Source organism: Pomacea canaliculata, linkage group LG10 (genome assembly GCF_003073045.1).
Source record: "Pomacea canaliculata isolate SZHN2017 linkage group LG10, ASM307304v1, whole genome shotgun sequence".
Lineage (NCBI taxonomy): Eukaryota > Metazoa > Mollusca > Gastropoda > Architaenioglossa > Ampullariidae > Pomacea > Pomacea canaliculata.
The window spans coordinates 13,011,473-13,032,951 of NC_037599.1; the positions used below are offsets into that span (position 1 = coordinate 13,011,473).

At 34.7% G+C, this 21,479-nt stretch overlaps 2 protein-coding genes across 4 annotated transcripts; both read right to left on the reverse strand.

Moving 5' to 3' along the window:
* Positions 1-55: 55 nt before the first annotated feature.
* Positions 56-10,002, reverse strand: LOC112574254 (phosphoglucomutase-1-like). The gene is made up of 10 exons (XM_025255191.1): positions 9,631-10,002; positions 7,997-8,159; positions 7,540-7,658; positions 7,139-7,283; positions 6,760-6,950; positions 6,057-6,343; positions 5,442-5,561; positions 4,802-4,985; positions 2,976-3,110; positions 56-1,553 (listed from the first exon to the last, which is right to left on the reverse strand). The coding sequence occupies exons 1-10, from the start codon at positions 9,877-9,879 to the stop codon at positions 1,464-1,466; spliced, it is 1,683 nt and encodes a 560-aa protein (XP_025110976.1). The 5' UTR covers positions 9,880-10,002; the 3' UTR covers positions 56-1,463.
* Positions 10,003-10,770: 768 nt separating this feature from the next.
* LOC112574252 (sodium-coupled neutral amino acid transporter 9-like) lies at positions 10,771-21,464 on the reverse strand. 3 transcript variants are annotated; one of them, XM_025255189.1, is made up of 15 exons: positions 21,306-21,351; positions 20,853-20,945; positions 19,634-19,771; positions 19,138-19,223; positions 18,499-18,562; positions 17,121-17,217; positions 16,713-16,874; positions 16,379-16,450; positions 15,768-15,938; positions 15,121-15,240; positions 14,722-14,828; positions 14,448-14,552; positions 13,689-13,837; positions 13,329-13,418; positions 10,771-13,031 (listed from the first exon to the last, which is right to left on the reverse strand). In XM_025255189.1, the coding sequence occupies exons 4-15, from the start codon at positions 19,218-19,220 to the stop codon at positions 12,848-12,850; spliced, it is 1,404 nt and encodes a 467-aa protein (XP_025110974.1). In that variant the 5' UTR covers positions 19,221-19,223; positions 19,634-19,771; positions 20,853-20,945; positions 21,306-21,351; the 3' UTR covers positions 10,771-12,847. The 3 variants fall into 3 exon arrangements, with proteins under 3 accessions (XP_025110974.1, XP_025110975.1, XP_025110973.1); XM_025255190.1 differs by having other exon boundaries at positions 19,634-19,797; positions 21,306-21,321; XM_025255188.1 differs by having other exon boundaries at positions 10,784-13,031; positions 19,634-19,775; positions 21,306-21,464.
* Positions 21,465-21,479: the final 15 nt, after the last annotated feature.

Here is a 21,479-nt window from a genome sequence, read left to right on the forward strand (position 1 = left end):
TTTATCAGTATCAACACAACTAAATATTCTTTGGGAAAAAGAGTAACAGACGAGATTTGTTTTATGTTTATTACTTGCCCAAATATTGCCATTAACATTCTCAAAATATTAAATGAAAAACGGATCAGAATTATTCTCTAAAGAACTGAGAGTTCACAAAAGGCCATAATCAAAGTTTACTGATGACAGAACCATTGAGCTATTAAAAAAGTAAGACCTCCACTAATGTAAGACATATTACTTTACATTTTTCAGTAGGTGGTGCATTATAGTCACCTTAAAATGAAAAAGACTATGTATGAAAGTGTTTCAATTTAAGCCAAAGAACAATTTGTTGAAGCCTATGTGTTCTGCCAAAAGCTACTTTTTAAAAAACCCACGTCAAAATTTCCCATCATAGTCACAGCCTTTTTATACCAGTATTTTAAAAAAAAAATGCACATGCATGTGCACATATACATACATATCGTCATACATTCATATGTACATTAACTTGCTTTCTCGTTCTCACTCCCTCTGTCTTTCACACAAGCTTGCATGCATGGTGCACACATGTGTACTGACACCTTCATTAAATATAATGCTGCAGCTAAAGACAGAGCACCGATTTTTACCAGTTTTGAAGCACTTTCCCAATTTTATTTTGCACCGAACCAACACTGTTCTTTTCCCAAGAGTTTTAAGAAAATTGCACCACTAAAGAAAATTACCAAAGAATGCACACAGGGGAAAATCATCAAACAAACACAAGTTTAGAATTTAAGCATAATATTTTTTGACTAACCCACAACAAACTTTTCATTAAAGAGGACACCAATTTAACATCTTATTGCCTTATAAAATTACTCCAAGTGTACCCATGACAAAAGACCTAAATTTAACATCCTATTGCCTCATAAAGTTGCTCAAAATGCACCCACAACATCTACCAAACTTTTTCAGCACAAGGCAGAGGAAAAACTCGAAGACAATCATATATGAATCTTACTCAGTATGTAAATTGTCAGCTACAGCAACAGTCACAATCCAAAGGAACAAATCACTGTAACATTAACTTGTTTCTGATGCATGTTTCTGCTAACTATACGTGGGATGGAATTGGAATTATGCATAAACTTTCAAAAAAAAGAAGAGAAACACCACAAAAAAAAAAAAAAAAAATTAAAAAAAACCCAACCTAACTGTAAATACATGAAATCTGCATACATGTATAACAACATATTTAAATTCCATCATCATGCACAAGATATTTCATGCTAAGAAAAATAAATGCTATTCCCAAATTTTGTTGCTTCTATCAGCCACATACATAAAAACTCCTTCAAAAACAAAACACAACCAATGACAACATGAAGCTGCATACCTAACACATAGAACAATCAACAAACAGACAACAGACTTGTCAACAGACATTGCAACTTGTGTGAATCACCATCCTGCTGCAGACGCAACATGAGTTTTGATTACGTAATGACAGTAGGAGCATTACGGCCAGTCAGCTTTTGTAGCTGAGCAATGCGAAGGGCAATATCTATCAGTGGCTTGAGTACCTCCTGGAAATAACCAAAAAATCTTTGACAGAAAGCAGTGTTACAGCCAGTTGTAATAAATGACCTAAAAGGAAAAAACTAACGATGATTTTTATTTTAGCACCCACTTCTACAAAGGCCTCTGTCCCACATACAAAAATATACTTCACGAAATAGAAATTCCTCACCATATTCTTTGAGTTATGCCTGTTCATTACTATCCTTTTCTTTCTCTCCCTTACCCTTTTTATATTTCTTGATTAATCCGTTCTGCCAACATCATTTTATTATCACTTTTAGCCAATCCTTCATCATTACTGTTACCCCTGAGTCTTCAGTCTTTTGTCCTTCATCATTTCTCATCCTTCTGTTCCTTCATATACACCTTAACATAGCTTTTGTATCAAGTGCTGAGTACATATGAGTGTGATTCTGCTTACATTATTATTATACTGTAATTAAAACTTCTAGGACTATCAGCTGTAAATTTAATTAGGAAATTAATTTTTGCATACATTTCAAACAAATTTTAAACAGTTTTAAGGTTGTCTCCTGATATAACCTGTTCAACAGAAATAAAAAATGCAAAACTTTAATAATGTGTCTAGCATTCTTCTTTTAATAATGATAGGAGTTTATTTCGAATTAACTTTACATGCAATTGCTTCCTTTGGATATTCTGTGCTATCTGGACATAATATAAATTACCTGATTTATTTAAAAGATGTATTAACATTTCTTTAAATGTAAAAGTTTAATAGTTTTTTATACAGTTGTGTATTTTCAGTAAGTTCACTAAAATTTACATAATGCTATAAGTATTTTTACATCTCACTTTAACTTTCATTACCTGTGTGCTCTTTAACCTGTGGCTTAGTAGCTGAATGTGTTTTATAATATAGTTATTGTTAGCCAGTATTTTAATGCCATTTCTTCATTATTGTTGGTTAGTGCAGATAGTGTGATCTGCTTTGGTTGTGAAGTTACACAACAAAAGTGCGCTATTATTTTTATAATTAAATAATTTTTCCAACAAAGTAAACATTTTCTTTGCACATAAATACTATCAGGAGAAGCACTGCCTATTTTGTATCTAGCTAGAACAATGCTTAGTAGTTAGATTAAAAGCAGATATTTTTTTTATCTCATTCATTTGTATTCCCTCTACAAAGAAGATGAATTTAAAATAGTGAAAATATCTACAACGCATGTGTATCTGCTCATGCACACACACACACACGTGTGATATATGTAGGTAGGTCTAATTCAAATAATTGCTGGTTATCTGCTTCCCCTTATTATCTAGCGCAGATGGTACAATACAGAAATATCACCTACATTTCAACTACTACTTGACTACATTTGTGCAATTTAGATGAAACAGCAACAACAGATGATGTGAAAGTTTGAGAAACTTGCATTAGAATGTTAATAATGATCACTTACCTGAGAATCTTTTCCAAATGTTGTAGAATCATTTTCATAGCCCTCTATATACACGCGAATAGTTGCACCACTGCTGCCGGTCCCACTCAGACGATATATGATTCTAGAGTCATCAGTGAAGATGATGCGTATACCCTGGTGATATAAAACAGAAATAATTAAAAAGTTTAAAGTCATGCATGAATACTGAGACAGTATATTGCATTTTCAAAACCTGAGAGCAACTTCAAAACTTTTGAACTTGTGTTGCTGGGCTAGATAACCTTCATATTCCTGTGTGTCTATCACCCTCCTGCCAATAAATAATATAAGCTTTATAACTCAGTGGGCCCTGTTATTGCTAGCTTGGTATCCAGTACCACATACACTCTGGCAATACACTGCTACTTGTGTCCGACTCCATTTATGAGCTACAGGGGCTTGTTACTACCACAAGGAATACTAAGAACTCACATTGGCTGGACAAAGAAGGCAAACAAGACTGGCTAGAGAACAGAACCTTATGGCACCCTGTACATTCCTGCAGCCAGGTGTGGCTGTCAAAGCTTTGAATATCACAAACTGAGTGCAGTATTTCTGGTAAGACTGGAGCTATTTCACGACAGTGCTGGAGAGGGCAAAATTCACACTAAGTTGCTGCAAAAGGATATTGTCTTCAAGGCTATCAGAGGTAGCTGCCAACTCAAGTATAAGTGAAGGAACGGACGAAAAATTTCAGGTTCTTATTAAGATTCTTCTAACTACCTCTAACCATAAGCTGAAAGCTACAACACCTTCCACTACTCTTATATGGTCTAGTGTGAGTATTCCTGTAACCACTGAGATACTCCTCTTATTAGAAAACCATGCAAATACAGTATGTCAGTCAATTTTCTAGCGCTAAACAGAATAAGCTATATCAGACCCTAATTAATAGTTTCTTCCATCAAAAAACTTGTTCTTGCTGGACTATTCCATCTCCATTTTTTGAGCCTCCAATAGCCTGCTTGAAAAGCTTCAGGGAGCCCAGAAACATGCTACCAACATTGCTTTACAAAGGTAAGGGTAAGTGTGTGGGGGAAGAAATGATGTTTTACATGGAGACAGCAATAAAGTCTATATCACGGCAAGGCAGCCAGCCCTGTAAACAGATATCACATGCATAGAAAGAACAGCGTGTCTGAAACCAGAGCTGAATCCAAAACAACCAACCTTCACTGCACTGTATTGGTGACAGGCACTAACCGTGGCGCCACTGGACCGCCACTCAAAGGTAAGGGCAGATCAGATCATGCAACACCACTCCTCTGTGAACTGCACTGGCTGCCTGCCTAGACTACAAGATTGCCACACTCTGCTACCATTACCTCCTAGGCTTTGCCCCAGGATGTCATTAACACCTATCAGCATACTAGTCTCTCTGACCTGCTTATGCTGACCTCCTAGATGTGGCATGCATTCAACAGGATAAGTTTGGCTGCTGCTCTTTATCTTTCTCCTTAGTGTCTGGAATGCTTTGATGCTTTCTAATATGGTCTTAAAACCCACCTTTTACAGGGATACTTTTAGTTCATGGCTCTTTCTTCTAGCTTTTCGTTCCTTCCACTCCTGTGTGTACGTGTGCCTGTTTTTGTATAGTTATCTTTTTGTGTATACATGTGTGAGGTGTTGTACACGTGTATGACAAAGATATCATTAAGCCAATTGTTTATGTAAAAGTGCACCGAGCTTGCTGCTAGTAGAAAAAGGCACTTTAGAAATGCTATTATCACACAGATGCAAGAAATTTGTGTGTGTTTGCACGCAAATGCAATTTACAATACATTTTTCATTAGTACAACAAGCACCTGATTCTCAGAGATGCTGCCATCAACAGGGTCACAGTAGCGAAAATTGTCTGCGATTTTCACGGTGTAGGTTTTGCTGCCAGATGTGAAGCTTTTGCCAACAGTTGAGGGATCATCCACTAATTCTTGCAATTTATTCATCATTGTGTTTGCTGGCTCAGTTTCACAGTTCTCATAATCGTATCTGGAATTAAAATAACAATTGTTTTAGTAATCACAAAACTATAGGTTTTATGACACACGCAAAATTACTCGTTAAATCTAAATTGCTCATGTTAAATGTAATTATGTTATGTATGATGTCATTTATAAATAAACAAAGAATGCATATAATGCTACACTAATTAAAGCATTAAATATAAACATTAAACTATTCATTTATAGCAACAAGTGTGACTTTACAGAACTGTTAACAAGCCAAAACATAATATATTAACACTTGGGAAGATCAATGGTCTCTCTCTCTCTTTTCTTAGCAGTAACTAAGACAACATCTTAAGTTCAATAAAATATAAATATTGCTTTTACAAATAAGAAAACTACAATTTTCTTCTTCAAGTAGGGAAAATAAGCTGTAGAAACCATCAGGGCTCAAGAGAAAGAAGAATGACAACACCAAGAATGCAAGAAATACATTCACCGTGTGAAAAAGTTGCGTCCATACTGCCTCCAATGATCCATCAAGATTAGTCGTACAGATTTATTGGTGTACTTTATTACTGACAGCCATGCCAATGCTGCCCAGATTCCATCTTTTTCTCTGCCATACACATGCCATTTGTTGCAGATTTGTTATTGTCAAATGTTATTGAAACTCTGCAACAACTAAGCACAAATGTCAGCAAAGAAATATCTCTCAGGTAAATTTTAAAACTCCTACAGCTACACAGACAGCTCACACATGATACATTTTGCAGAAAGACTTCTCACAATAAACTGGAAGCTCAACAGATAAAAGAACATAGAGCACAGAGATGCAATTAATGCTATTTACACTTAAGGTATCTCAGGGGATGCAATAAAACAAGCATGCATTAGATTTTTATTTTCCCCCAGGTGATCAATTTGGAATCTGGATAAACAGTGGAAATAGCATACATGGCAATCGCACATAAATAAGTACAGGCAGCAAAATGTCAACCAGCAGTTTCTTGAATTTCTAGGTAGGAAATCATACTGAAGGTCTCATGAACATAAATTTTAAAAAATAATCAAAACACGACCATAGACACATATGGTGCTTGGATTGTCTCACCTAATATGGTCTGAGCCAGTCCCAAAACTTTCCTCTCCACAAAGAGAGATCCAGCCAGCATCCATCAAATTGCCAAAAAATTTCCATCCAGTTGGAGTCTCAAAGCATTTCTGGTGTTTTGCACGGGCAACTCTGTCAAGTGCACCTGCTGTTGGCATACTTCGTGCAAAACCTTTAACTCCAGTGCGCTTAAAGTATGGGATACACTCCAGGTTGTTTGCCAACACTGCCAGTGAGTCATTTGGGGTCACAAAGAAAGCCTCTTGGCCGAGAATCATGTTGCGATCCTGCCAAAATAACACAAGCATCAGGACTGAAATCTCATCAACAACCATTTCCTATGTCTGACTACACATTTGCTCCAATCAAAGATAAAACATGCATAAGACAAGAAAATTAAAACAAAAGCAAAACAAGAAACAATAACACTTTTGATATAGCTGTAACACTGCATTGTGATAAGTAGACAATACTAACAAAAATGCAAATTTAAAAGGTCTGTCTACATAGAACCTAACAATCAATGAAGTAATGAAGTGAATTAAAAAATGATTAACATTTTTTCCCTTTTATAAAAAAAAAAACAAAACAGCAACAGCAACTTAGGCAAGGTAAATCCAGCCAAATACTTCTATTTTTTTCATTCCCTTGGGAATAACACAATCAAGCTGATATAGAGCCCATCTAAACTTGAATCCCTCACTCCATCTCCATCAAATGCTGCACCAAAGCCGTGTTCTCCTTTAGCCATTGCATCCACAAGGTCCTTAGCGTATGTCAGATTAGGGTCAGGATGATGACCTCCAAAGTCATTCAGAGGAACACAGTTTACTACACTGGATGGTGGTGCTCCTAATTCAACCTCAAATATTCGTTTGGCATAAGGACCAGTCACTGGACAGAAATGAAACTGTGCAATCAGACAAGAGGAAAATGGATGCTCAGCTTCAGACAGCATAGGGGAAGGGAAGTTAAAAAAAAATAAAAATGAGTGAACAAATGAACTGCAGTATTTTTAAATGCAGTATTTTGACATAACAGCAGATTCTCATTCTTTCTGCTAACTCCTGTTAAAAGCGTACCTCCATTCAAGCAGTTGATGAGAATCTTAAGGCCACCAGGACGGACCACACTTTTAAGGGCTTCAAAGTCAAAAATTTCCTTCATAAGTTCCAAATAATCTTGTACTGAGTCTATTATGTATATGCTGAAATCATGTCCATCCACCTGATTAACATAAACATTGAAAATAAAGAAAGATACTTAAACATTGAAAGATTTTCAGATGTTGTAGATGCAACTTAACTCTTCCTTGTCCACTAAAACAATGATTTTTAAATACTATTCATTCTTGACTTTAACATTTATCAGTTTGCTTTAGCATTACAGAAAATAAAAATATGATGCATTTACAAAAGGTTTTCCTCTATGACAAGTATTCCAAAATCATGTGATTTAAATATGCAATTCACAGTGGCTGTACCTTGAAACTCTGCTCTCCAAGATTATCTAAGTCTACATCCAAGTTTGAGCAGTAATAGTATTCATTAATAGTCTGTGTCACTTTGTAAATTGCACTGGTCACATTCTCAGGTGCTGGGCCTGTCAACATTCATAGGACATTCAATTTACTTGTAAACTAGAAGACTGCACAGTATAAGCTATAAACATTATCATTCATTGGCTGGTAACTATGTTGATCTTCCCGCTACTGCATAGACAGTTAACATATAAACTCAAATTTTCAAAAAGTAAATTACCTATCAAACATCAGTTATCAGTCACATATATATATATATCCATGAAATACTTATTAAAGGGCATCAAATCACATGAAAATATCAATTCTTGTAATTCAAAAAACTGATCTCTGAATCTTTTAAAAAAAATACAGGCCTAAAAGAAACTGCATAAAAGCTGGAAAAGAGGTTCAATCTTACCTCCATTTTCAATGTTATATTTTATGCCAAAATCTTCAGTTGGTCCACCAGGATTATGAGAGGCAGTGCAAATGATGCCACCAGTGGTCTTGTATTTGCGGATGATGCAAGAAACAGCAGGTGTAGACAGTATTCCACCCTGGCCAATAAACAACTTGCTTACCTGGAACATTGTTCAGTGTCATGTGTACTATGAGAATAATTGAGCATTATTACGTCTCCTAGTTGAGTGAAATCAGGGATTTCCCTTTTAGCACAGATGATGCATTTTATAATGGATAATAATAAAAATTCACAAATATACTCTCTAAACTTTACTTATATAAAAGGGATACCACAAAAAATGTAAATGGAATAAAACAAACAATGCATAGGGCACAAAAAGAAACACACGCCTGCCCAATCAAACTCACACACACACGCACATGCAGAGACTGCGAGAACACTCAAAAAGGAGTAAATTGTACTAGACTCCCCAGCAGCCTGCAGAACCACCATGAAACAAATTACATCACAAGCTGATTTGAAGTGGCAACGGGCCAATAAGAGATGGGAAGGTGAAATGTGCCAGGGAACAAATGAAAGTGTTCTCTGTCCAACAACATGTGGCAACCACTTGGGTATGAAAATCTTGGGTTTAACTCAGAAACCTCTAAATTCTTCCACAGCCTCTTTCTTACTTCACCTAACACTCTGATGCATTGTGCTGATTGTGCATAACTGAGTGTGAGGTAGTACACTTACTTCAACTAGTGTGATGCACAAAATGTATGATTAGTTAGGAATTAATTAAAACTAAGGTCTGCAACAGACAACATTTGCATTTTTGACATCTATCATTTTGAGCCTTGGTTGACAGATGTGCTTGCATAGGAGGCATAAAGCATAGGCTATTGTCAGTCCCTATAGTTCAACCATGGCAGTTTCTCAACAGATGAACCAGAGTTTTTATTAAAACTGTTCATTTTGATTTTGAATGGGGTCTTAAGAGTGCAACATGTTTTGCATTTAGTTTGATTTTTAAAACACATCTTTTATATATTATAAATGATATAACAATTTGTGCAAGTACATTACTCTTGTACTGAAAGCTTTCGTCAGTTATTATATAAATATGTGCTTACAAATTCTAGGATATAAAAAGATTGCACTAAACTTTTAGACATGATAAAATTATAACTCTGTCAACATGTGGCCTGGTTGCGACTAGGAAGTGTAAAATTCAATCTAGAATTTAAAAGAAAATATTAGCATTCCAATCATAATCTGACATTCTCTTCAGTCAAATACACCCCGATAGCTGAGTTTTTTTTTTTTAATGCTGTGTCAGCAATGGAGGCCAGACCATGGTGAACAAATACACTCCGGCTAAAACATTTGTGCTGCACCTACCAACAGTAACACCAGTGTCAGCAAAATCCACAGGCGATGTAGGTCAGTGCACATATGTGCAAGTACTTTTATAAATCTATAGGGAAGCCATGCATCATTGGCTTACAATTGCTGATAAGACGTTTTGTAGAAAAACAGATATCTCTTCCAAACTATTTATCAAATCTGATCAATCAAATCACGTTTGAAAGTGAACGAAATAATCTTAATTTAGTTAAAGATATATGAGTACATTTAATTACCCCATTTGCCGCAGCAATCCTGGCAATGATTTGTATGGAATCTCGAAGAAAATATCTTCCATCACCACCGACAACAAGCGTACTGCCCTTCACTTTGTCACCCAAAGCGCCTGTTAGCGTTGCCTGCACAAAGTTTTCGGTGTAACCCGGACTTTGGAAAATTTTCACTTTCTTTCTCAGGCCGCTTGTTCCAGGCTTCTGTCCATCGAAAGGAGTTGTTGGCACACGTTCAATTTTTAGTTCTTTCATATTTAACAGCAGTAAATTGCACAGAAAATTGTAATAGCTGTCTGCACCCGAGCACTACCAGAGCATTCGCCTGATGTTACAAACTGTTGACAGCGCTTAACCCTAGTGACATTGACCTCAAGGGTAGGGGACATAACGCAGGCAAAGGTGAAGGTCGTGATCTTGTCTTGTATTCATTGGTTTATATATTCTGTGTTTTGAGACCTTTTTATCCGTTAATGACATGTTAAATAATAATTTTAATAATGTGCAGTAAATCTTTGTGGTTGGATCATAGGACATTGTGACTTCTGCGAAGCTGGAACGATCGACTCCTCGGCAACACGAGGCGTTTATCCGCCCCTGGCACACTCGCCGCTCAAATAAATCGACAATAAAGACTAAAATTTCTCTGTCACTCGGTTCACTAAAGGCAGTTCATACTACCGTTAGTCGACGAGATGGTTCTGCCCCCAAGTACTTTGATTCGTAAAGGAGGAAAAGGGTGGGATGTGAATGAAACCCGTGAGGAAGTGTGAAACAAATTTCCAGATGTTTTTAGTACCATCCCTCTCCCCGCCAAAATTTTTATATTTAATAAAAATCAAAGTGCAAACTTATTTCACATAAAGTATCTTCAAGCTCTAGTCCTACACTTCACGGATCTAGCCAACACTTTTTCGGTCACGGCGACTACTTGATTTCTCTTTTACAATGACAGCCATAAGATCATACTTTTAGGAAGCGGTTTGAAAGAAGTGACAAGACTGGTGACCGGTGAAGTAGGAACATGCGGACAGACGAGGCAGGCTGAAACTATGTAGAGGATTTGCTTTCTGATCTGTAGTAATATAAAATTTTGATGCCTTGCACCACACCACCATCATCAACCACACAGAAGAACTCAATGTGCTGTGGCAAGTCATTTTATTGTTTCATGATAGATATTAAGTGAAGGTGGAGTAAAAATATAGACATATATCAAACAACTGTGAAAACCAGTAGTGGAGAATAAAAGCCATGTTTAAAGTTTACGAAAGACTCAAAGCAAAACCCTGTAATCACAAAAGAGTGGATGTGACTGAACAGCTGTCACATGTTCCCCAATCTCCAGTATTTCTTTTCTTCTTCTTTTGGTCAATAGCATTAGCCTAATCTAACCATTACATTACATTTTGAATGATCTTACACATTTTTGTAACATTGTTAACATTGTTATAAATTTAGCTCTGATATAATTTATAATGAAATTTATTTCTGCTATGTATAAATAGAAAGTAAAGATCATAAAAGGTATGCATGACATTTACAATTTATCTTGATTCTTTTAATTCATTTTGCCAAATCGAACAAAATATCTGCTTCATCACATGAAAAGGTTGTATTTTTTGGTCAGATAGATGACAATAAAGATAGCAGAATAATCATCAATATGCTATTTTGAAAGTTGCTATAGCTACTCAACACAACATGGCTGTTACAAAAAAAACTGTAATTATTTTTTTCTTCTAGAAAATCATGTGGACCTAAATTTACAGTTCTAACGAAAGTCACATCATATGCCACAGTCAGTGAATCTATGTTTGTGGCATTTGGAAATGAGGTATTCACCTCTTTTTTAAAACCCACATGAGCATTGTGATTTATCTAGTGAAGGGAATGAAATTTTTCGCTCAGCTTTTATGAATGAACTAAGCACACTCATTGGAAAATAATTTTGCACTCAAGTTGAATATTGCTTAAGGTTTTGGGAATGAATTCTCCATTGAAAATGCCATCAAAAATTACAGATAAAACCACATTAAAAAAACCCAACACAAAATAATATCATAAGAAGCTAAGAAAATCTTGTACTTAAATTACATTGGTCAATTTCTTAAAAACTGTTTTAACATTCATTCGCTGTCAGAACTGCATCATTTTAAAAATATTTCAGTCTTCATGAAAATAAATAAGCTTCACATTCTTTTACCTTATTTTTTTTGGAGGTATCTTATTTTTATGCAAAGAAAACCATTTATAACTCTTTCAACATGTTCACTCAGAGGCATGATACATGCGAAGTAGAAACCACACATGGATTTGTCTTATTAAAATCTTGTATACTTATTCTTTCAAGACCTCATTGCAGTCTCACTTCATACATAAGGAAACACCATACACTGACTTAAGACATTGGTCATTAAAATACAAGTAAATTTATAATCAGTTAAATGTGATTTTTTTCATATTGCAGGTGTTCAAAACTATTTCATTTATTTGTAAAAAAATATTTTATACCTTGTGGGATATATTCTAAATCTCTGACACAGTTGTGTAAAAACAATGAAAAGAAAAAAAATAGTCATATTGATTAATTAAACATCATATTTAAACATTTCCATCACAGATCAAAAGGATACTGTGTGAAACATGAGTTTCATACTTCAATAGTCATTTTTATTTGAGAAATATGAAGGTAATCATCATATTTTTAAGATATCTATGTACCAAAAGCGAAAAATCAAGCAAATAGCAAATTTTGTATGAACAACTGATGCAGTCAAATCAGTGATTTACACAGTATAACTCTTCCCATTTTTCTACCATATACAGAAAACAGTATTCTGCCCAGAACTTTAGAATAGCTGCCTCTAAATATTATACATAGTTTAAATTTCCCTTTTTGAGTGTCGCTTTTTACCCACAGTTTGCTGACAAAACTTTTTTTTTCCCTATTTCCCCAGGAATCTGTTCTCTCACCACATTCTCTTTGTCTCTGCTTTTCTCTTCCTTTTGCCTCCCAACCACTTCAACAGTACTTTGTACTCTGTCCTTTGGTAGTTTATATTTACACCATTTACTACATTTCACACACTCGGTTGTCAGATCCAAACATTTTAGCATTAATCTGGAAACTAAACATATCAAAAATATAACTTTAACATGAAGCCCAGAAAGTCAGCCTGAATCTTGTTCTTTATAGTCAGCTACTAAACAGAATTTGTTTTCAGGATGAATCTGCACCAAGAATTATGAACTGGGCAATAAAGTTGGCAACACTGACAGCCATTAGAAGTATGTGGAAGATTAGTTTTGTCCATGTTAGTGTTCCTTCTTGTCTGCTAGCCACAATGTAAACAATGCATGGGAGTGCAATGGCATACACCAGACCACAAAAGGCACCAAGGAAGCTGTTTTAAAAAAAAAAAAAAAAAAAATTTGAAACCATTCAACATAAGAATTTTAAAGAACTCTGTTTCTGAAAATTTTTTACTATAATTTTAGTAATAATTTAAGCATGCCAAAGTTCTTTCTTTTGGTTTTACACTAAATAATAAATTTTATTTTAAGTCCTATGAAAAATAAATATTTTGCCTTTACTAGCATGATCTGAATAAATTTAATTGTTAAGACAAGAAGTGTCTCTTACTAATGTTCAGCTGGTAAATGTGATGTTCAGCCTTTAGCCTAAAGTTCAATATGCTCACCTCAAAATATGTCCTATATGTGGCAGAAAAAGTGTGAAAACCAGACAGATGGCCACAAGTGTGACATTAAGAATCAGCACATGCCTCAAGCTGAAAAATTACCAAAACCCAAAGATCAAATTTTTCCACTTCTTCTGGACAGCACACTACCACAAAGGTACCACTACCACAAAGGTCTAACAATATTCTGTATCAGTAATTTAACCAAAGTTACTGCAAACATACAAACTTACGAAGTCATCTGACCATTCGTTATCAGAAATGTTACACACTAGTAAGCGTTGTATCACAGATACCTTTCAAGAACTAAATGCATAAGCATATGCTGCAAATTTTCAAAATAAAACAGAAAATTCAGACCTAGGCCAGGAAGATCCAAAAACCGTATGCATCAGCTGTGCACGAAGAATATATGCTAGTAAAGGGAAGACGCACAACATCTGTATGAAGAGGCCGATTTGTGCTACAAAAGCCATGATGTCATTAGGTGCAATGTTGTTTAACAAATTCTGGAAAATAAAAAAAAATGAAATCCACACAGGTCAGTTAAGTATATATTATTATTCTAAATTATCGTTGCATATTTGACAGATACACAAATGTACAAGCACCCACATAAACTCTTTCATTACTCACACATTCACTGTTTGTATGGGCCTATTTCTGTGATTCAGCACAGAAGTGTTTTCATGACCAGATACTATGCAAAACATTCTGCACAAGAATAATTAAAATGTCTCTTTTTCTGAAAATTTTTATCGTTTGATTTTGCAATAAGGTAAAATAAAGTATATAATATTTTCTAAGAATAACAAGCTTATCTTAATAATACTTTTAATAATTTTGTAAAAAATTAATTTTACTGTTGAGACACAAACTCCATTTATTTATTTATATATATGGCTAGTAAGAAAAAAAAAATCACATTTGATAACAATGATGGGCACATGTATAAACAAGCATGACTAAAGTTGAGCTGGATCAGAATACAAGTCGTCCCATAAATTTCAATACTAAGTGGGGGATTAGATTGAAATAGATCTCCTAAAAGAAGCTGATGACAAACACAACCTTTAACAATCCAATTTACAGTTAATAAATTAAGACAAAAATACTCACATCTTTTATACAAGTTTTGCTCAGTGGAAAAGCAGTGAAAAACATCACTCCGACGTATACATAGGTAAAAGCTACTAATGCATAGGCGATCACCAAATCCCGAGGCTATAAAGAAAATAAAAGAAGAAGCGCAAAAGATGAAAATGATGCTATGATATTCACATATAATTCTGAGCTTGTAGCCCTGATATTTACATATAATTCTGTGCTAGTAACAAAACAGCAAAGTGTATTCAAACCATATTAATAAATTAATTTGAACTGCAGGACTCACACTATTCTGAGGATTTCGTTGATTTCGAGTGATTGCAAGAACAGAGTTCTGAATGAAATACGCCAGTGCAGATATTCCGGTAAGTGCAGGAAACGTCCATTTAAACACTGTAAGATGTTGGAGGCGGTTAAAAAAAATAGGATAATGAGCAATTGCAATCAGAAAGGCTCTAGATGCAACCAACATCACTTCCAAATTAAACATGCAGTAGCATGAAGAAAGGTGATTTTGCTAGATTATATACTATATATTTTTCTCTTTTGCCTTTGTGAAATATAGCATGCCAAAAAACATTTTATTTCACAACAGTCTTTCAAAATCAAAATAAGCAAGTTTCATAGCACAAAAAGCATTTTACAAAATTATATCTCTATAGACTCTAAGTTAAATATATATTACTGGGAACATAGTCAGGATCATCATCTCTGTACTGTGTGCTTGTTCCTAGCTGTAGATGGAATCTCCAGTGACTAGCTTTGACCGTGACAAAGATCATCAGGTAAAGTACTGATATGGTCCCTGCAATGAAAATAATTCTTATTTGTTTGCTAACTGGACAAAATCATACAGATGTGTGAAATATAGCCACTCTTTATACCCATATGCATACATACTTCTATCTCTATTGTAAACAGAAGTAGACAATAAAGATGTACTGTATATCTCTCACATAGGACCATCTATTTAAAGAAACTGCATTTTTAGAGACACCACTTTTTGATTCTCCATTTACTATTTAAAAAGCAACAGACTATGCAAGAATTATTTGATCCTTCAGCAGAATTAATGATTTGAATAAAACTATTAAACGCAAGAGGGTGGCACCCCACCCAACTGCTGCAAGAGAAGTGTACCCAAAAACATTTCCCGTTTGTTTTTAAACTGTGTATTTAAACAATTATGTTCTTTAATATTGAAGTTTTCTTAATGCTTCATATTTATACTGCCAAACCAACTACTCATATTCCATTGTCATGAACTTAGCTTCTCTATTTCAGCACAATGTGCATGTTTTCTTAACAAAAATAGGGGTGGGGACAGCTCACCAAGTGAATTAAACTTCGTGAAAAATGTTGGTGATTTGAAGTTTAGAAGTGGTACCAAAATGATAAGAAGGAAGAAAGGTACAGTCTTGCCCTGGTTCCACACCTCATTGTACAAAGGACTGGTCTGACTGGTGTTCAGAGATGAAGCATTTTCACTTACTTCACAAACAACTGAAATAGTATAATAGTATAAACTGGTTGTCAGAAATTCTGCAGAAAACATACAGTCTTTTTGTCTAATGCTATTTTTTTTATTATCAGAATAAATACATGTGTGGTATGAGAAATACTTCAAATTTTACCAAATGACCACAATTTGGATGTAGTCTACAGATTGACCAACATTTTATGGTACAAAGAAACTCAATTTAAATAGGCTATATTTCTGTGAAAAGAAATTCTCAAAGAAATATTATCATACACTTACAAATACACAGTCAAATTGAGAAATTGAGGAGACTTATGCTCCACTGCATATAAGCCAAAATATTTGTAATTTTAAAGTACAAAACAATAATTATATATGCCCAAAGTTATCAAGCTTTATCTTATACATTTAGGCTGTACAATGCATAGCAGCAAATGATTAAAGGTTGTAATAGCATGCTCACCATCAGTAAACACTGCTGATGAGTTACCTGAACTTGGTAGGAGGTTGTCAATAACACTATGTTGTATGTGCACTGCAATTTAAATAAAAAGTAGCATTTTTATACAATAATTATAACTGAATAATAAAGCAGATTACTCCTTTAAATTTATCACCAGTTTCATCTAATGCTACATTTTTACCTGCCAATATTATTTTTAATGTATATCAACTACTTTCTCATTCTTATAAGAAAATTACATTCCACACAACAACAAAAAATTCTAGTGCTTCTCAATAGACCTTATGCCCCCTCAAACATTAAAAACAATTTAGTTAAAAAAAATATATCTTACTATAGAGAAAGTTCACAATGTGGAAAAGGAAGCTGGACAAAAGAATCCAATAGACAATCATGCCACCCAGCAAAGTCAGCAATGAGCAAAACACTGCAGTAATCTCAGCATATTTCCCAAGGAAATGCTTGCATACATCTGAAAATTCTGAGATTTTTTTACCTGAAATAGAAAACAAATAAATAACATTCTAAATCTAGCTGGCCAACAGACTTGTAATGATATAAGTTTCATTACTTAACCCAGAACCAGCAAATGAAATAAAGTTACCAAGATGCACCAACATTGTGGGCAGCAGAGGACTAGACAGATGTAAACCCCCTACGAAAATTTTACATTGCAACTCATTTGCTCACTCAAACCCTAATTATTTTACAATCTTCATTAGAAGACATGGAAAAGTCCTACCCAGAAAGAAGTCCACAGATCTTAGCACTCTGTAGCTTGTATATCCATTGATTGCTGCCATAAGTATCAGCATGGCAATGCCACACACATAGCCAGCCTAATAATAAATAACAGAACTGATGGTAAAGCATATACACCTCAAGAAGTAGCTAGTAGAACAAAAAATTCATAGTTTTTGAACAACAATAATGCTTTACATCTAAATAAAATTCCTATGTATTCTGAAAAACAAACTAATACTGCACAGCCTGTATTCTACAACTGATGGTCGCTTAGTGCCATGTCAAAACAAAATAAAAATTGTAAAACAAGAACAAAAATATAATTTTGATACAAAGCAATAACACTAATGACTTTGTAAGGCACATTTTGCCATGTGGATGCAAACTCAATGTGATGCAGACAACAGACTATAAATGAACCGAACAGTCAACCATAAATGAATCATAATTGTCAAATGGATGACACCATGAAAAAAAAGGAACTAAATGCAAGTTTGAAGATGAAGAACTGAGGTGTGAACAAAATAGTACGTTTGATTATGCGATACACAAGTTACATCTTAAAGAGAGGGGTTTTGAGATCTAATTTAAAGGCTTCAAATGCAGACATGGTTCAAAGAGAAAGGGGCAGATAATTTGAAACAGGGGACTAGAGAGCATCTACTGAACATCTCCCATCTGAAGCTTGGCAGAGGGAGGAAGGCAACACCAGCAGACCAAAGAGATTAACGGGTGGTAAAGTGTCAGTAGCTATGACAGGTATGGTGGGAAAAGACTCGGAAAACAATGGCTGCACAGAGTGGTGATCTTATAATCAATGCATGCTCAAACTGGCAGCAAGCGAAGCTTGCAGAGGAGAGGTGTGTAGCATGGTCTGCTTTTTGTCTACAGATCATAATATGTGCAGCATTATTCTGTCTTTGAAGTACATCCAATAAATGGTTAGAGAAATCAACAACAAAAAAAGAGCAGTAAGATTCCAGACAGTCTGTGAAAGATATATTCTCCTCAGAAAAAATAAAAGTAGTAAATGATGGCGGAAATTTCTGTTTCTTTACAGAAGGCCCTCAATTCTGTCATCATTTTATTTTGAGTCTGTTGATGGACATTCAGGCTTTCATACAGTCTGTTGCACGCTGCATAAAAATAACACAACAGATTTAAATCACAATAAATTTTTGCAACAGATTAACTGTGGACTGCCTGTAAGACTGAAGAAAATTATTAAATACATTTGACATGACAAAAATATTGTACACCTTTGACTTTTGGAAACTTGTCATTTTGCCCAAAACAAGAATTAAAAATTATTTGTGTGCTTAATTAGCATAGTCACAAATATGTCAGCAAACAGAGCAGGAAAAAAACAAACAAACCTGCTTTATTGCCCATGGCATGCTGAGAATAGATGTTCCCATCATAGTGTTCCATAATGCAAAGCTGAAACAAATATATTTTCCTCATATACTCAGTATCATATGCACATACAAAAGTGAGAAAAATGAAAGAGAGAGAGAGAGAAAATATGCATTCTTGGAATGTACCCAAAAAAGGTACTGTGTGTGCATGCTTATTTATGTAATATTAAAAAAACTTCTATAAAATGTTACAAAATTCTGAGCAACACAGCCAGAAAATATTTCTGAAGTTTATTTTCTTAATTAATACCTTAATACCTGATCTGTTTCTGCGGCATTATGCATAAAAGCAATCCAGTGGAAGTGAAGATTTTCATAAATGGTGGTATTTTATTTCAGCTTTAACCATTTTTTGAGACTACTAAAAGCAAAAAGTGCATTCAACTAATTCATCTCATCTGTCTGACAAAGTCATAAAGTGCATTTTGATTTCTTTATTCATTAAGATATCACATTATTTGATGGAAAGTAAAGATGATAAAAGGCACACAGAATTAGCAATAAATAATAAACAATGAGACATGGGCAAGTTCCCAGAATAATAATGTAAGTAAAGCAGACCAAATCCATTACGGTAGAATTAAAAATGCAATTTACATAGTAATGATGCTGCTCTGCTCTCCAGCAACAGGTACCAAGACTCTGATAAGAAAATTCTCAGGCACCACATGATCAGGCATAAGCTGTGTCATAACAGAAAAAAATAAATTAGGAGAACAAAAATCCTCTGTATCTTTGAACTAATTGCTGTCTGAGACAAATAGAATTGTATAGTAATTCATGCACATATATGTAAGCATGTGCACGCAAACGCACACACACACACACGTGAACAGACACATGCTGCAATCTCTCATTCTTAGAAGGATGCAAAGACAACTAAAATAAGTCATGAAATTTTTAAAAAAGAAATAATAAACCCAGCTTTATAGGGAGCACTAGTCCCGTCAAATGTACCCATGGGAAAGTCTATCCAGAAACAATTTGAAATGGAATAAAATTAAGCATATAAAGTATCTGATACAAAAGAAACTGTTTCCATACCACTTATTCAGCACAAACAAATGCTGTATCATTTAATTCTGAAACTTACCAAATTACTGTCATGATGTGGTGCCAGCCGAGAATAATACCTGTATCGTGACAAAAGGGCATCGACATCAGTATCATTCTGTACTGAACTTGAGTTACCCGCTCTGTCACTGTTGATTGATGCATAGCGGGCTACGGGCTGCCTTCAATAATAAAAAGCAAAACCTGAAATATCATGGTTTCATCATGGAATACCTAAAGAATGAAAAACATGGTAAGCATCATGTGAAATTATTGCTAAACAATTTTTTTCTTTGTCAGATTGGAAGAGAAGAGAGAGAGAAATAGGGAGTCAGAGAGAGGTACATGCAACAGAGCATATGATTAGCAAGAAATACTATGAGTAACTACACTATATCATCTGTAAATTTTGATTAATTGTTGCTAAGAAGAAATAATACCCTGTAATTTGGATTTTCCATTTTCTGATTTTTCACAAGTAAAAAAATTAGTAGATACCTAAAGTGTTAATCTTTTTATGAAATACTATTTATAAATATAAGTTTAGTCTAGACTTCTGTAATCATGGAAATGCTCTTACGGCTAGAATACTAATTACTATACAGGAGAAATTTTGATATACATCTACCAAATACATATACATCTATCAAATTTAGCCAACAGTAAAATTGATTCAGCAGCAAAGATAAAGAGAGCAAAAAAGGCACATCTCTCTTCTGCACTAACAGCAGGTGACTTTTCTCTTTATCCCTCCCACCCACTCTTGCTACATTGTCACTACATGAATGATCTCTTCTATAGTCAATAGAGGGAACACACACCTAATCACATCACAATCTTATCTACCCTTGACTCAAAATGCTACAACTTCACCTACCCCCGACCCCTCACCTTTGTTGTTAGAAAAAAGCAGTCAACTTCAACAAGTTTAAAATTATGAATGTTTCCCTATTTTACCAGACTGACATACATATATTAACAATTCACAAATGAGGTGGCAGATCGATGGTTGACCATAAATTCACAACTAGTTAAGTTTGCAGGACAAATTACTTAATCAATTGTTTTTTGGGGTCTGGGGATGATGTTTTACTTGGGATGATATGGACATAGCTGGGATGATTTGATTCAGGATGGGGTGATACGGTCTTGGGGCAAAATGACTGGTGACTCAAATTACACATAGTGCATGTGTGTATGTGCATATCAATACATATACACACTTGTATAGCACAAACACATCCACACAGATCTCATACCTAATGATATATTCCTCTTCACCTGGGTTTTCAGACCTAACCCTTTGCTGGTATGAACTTCTCTCATTTGCCGTCACACTGTTTGCTCCAAACCTAAAATTATGATAAATTTCTGAGTGATTTCTGAGAATGTAATAGTATGCATCACACATATCACATATTCATATTTGCAAGCAATAGTCAATGCTTAAATTTTGGATTTGCTTTTTTTCAAAACAGTTTATTCATCGACATCTAGGACTGCTTTGTTCAAACAAAAGATACGTACTCTTTATTTTTATAGAAATCAAGGAGAAGTTAACTTTTTCATTTTTCTATAAAATAATAGTTGATCATATTGACTCGAGCATGCTAAAAGATCTGTTGATCTAGTACTACTAATGGCAAAAGTTCGCCTGCAAATGGAAAACGTTAATCATAAATTCCTAACTCTGGGTCATAAGTACTTTCCACCTTTTATCAACTGATAGTCTTGAATTAGTCTCTTCAAAAGGTGCGTGTCGACTTTTGATAGCGCTCATCGCTAATCAGTAATATGTAGTTTTTTTAAAGCTCTCACGCCCGTTTCGGTGAAGTCATGTGTTTACAGCCGGAAGTAGAGTTCGACCTTCAACTTTGCTGTCAAGG

Excerpts from the sequence above, each read along its gene's own strand:
- LOC112574254 (XM_025255191.1), bottom strand. The coding sequence starts at position 9,879 with ATGAAAGAACTAAAAATTGAACGTGTGCCAACAACTCCTTTCGATGGA. Across the intron at positions 6,951-7,138 it reads CATCAACTGCTTGAATGGAG|TGACTGGTCCTTATGCCAAA; the intron begins GTACGCTTTTAA and ends ATTTCTGTCCAG. Across the intron at positions 5,562-6,056 it reads ACTGGCTCAGACCATATTAG|AGAAAAAGATGGAATCTGGG; the intron begins GTGAGACAATCC and ends TGTGTATGGCAG.
- LOC112574252 (XM_025255188.1), bottom strand. The coding sequence starts at position 21,373 with ATGAGCGCTATCAAAAGTCGACACGCACCTTTTGAAGAGACTAATTCA. Across the intron at positions 19,224-19,633 it reads CACATCATGACAGTAATTTG|CTTATGCCTGATCATGTGGT; the intron begins GTAAGTTTCAGA and ends GTTATGACACAG. Across the intron at positions 14,553-14,721 it reads AACGAAATCCTCAGAATAGT|CCTCGGGATTTGGTGATCGC; the intron begins GTGAGTCCTGCA and ends TTTTCTTTATAG.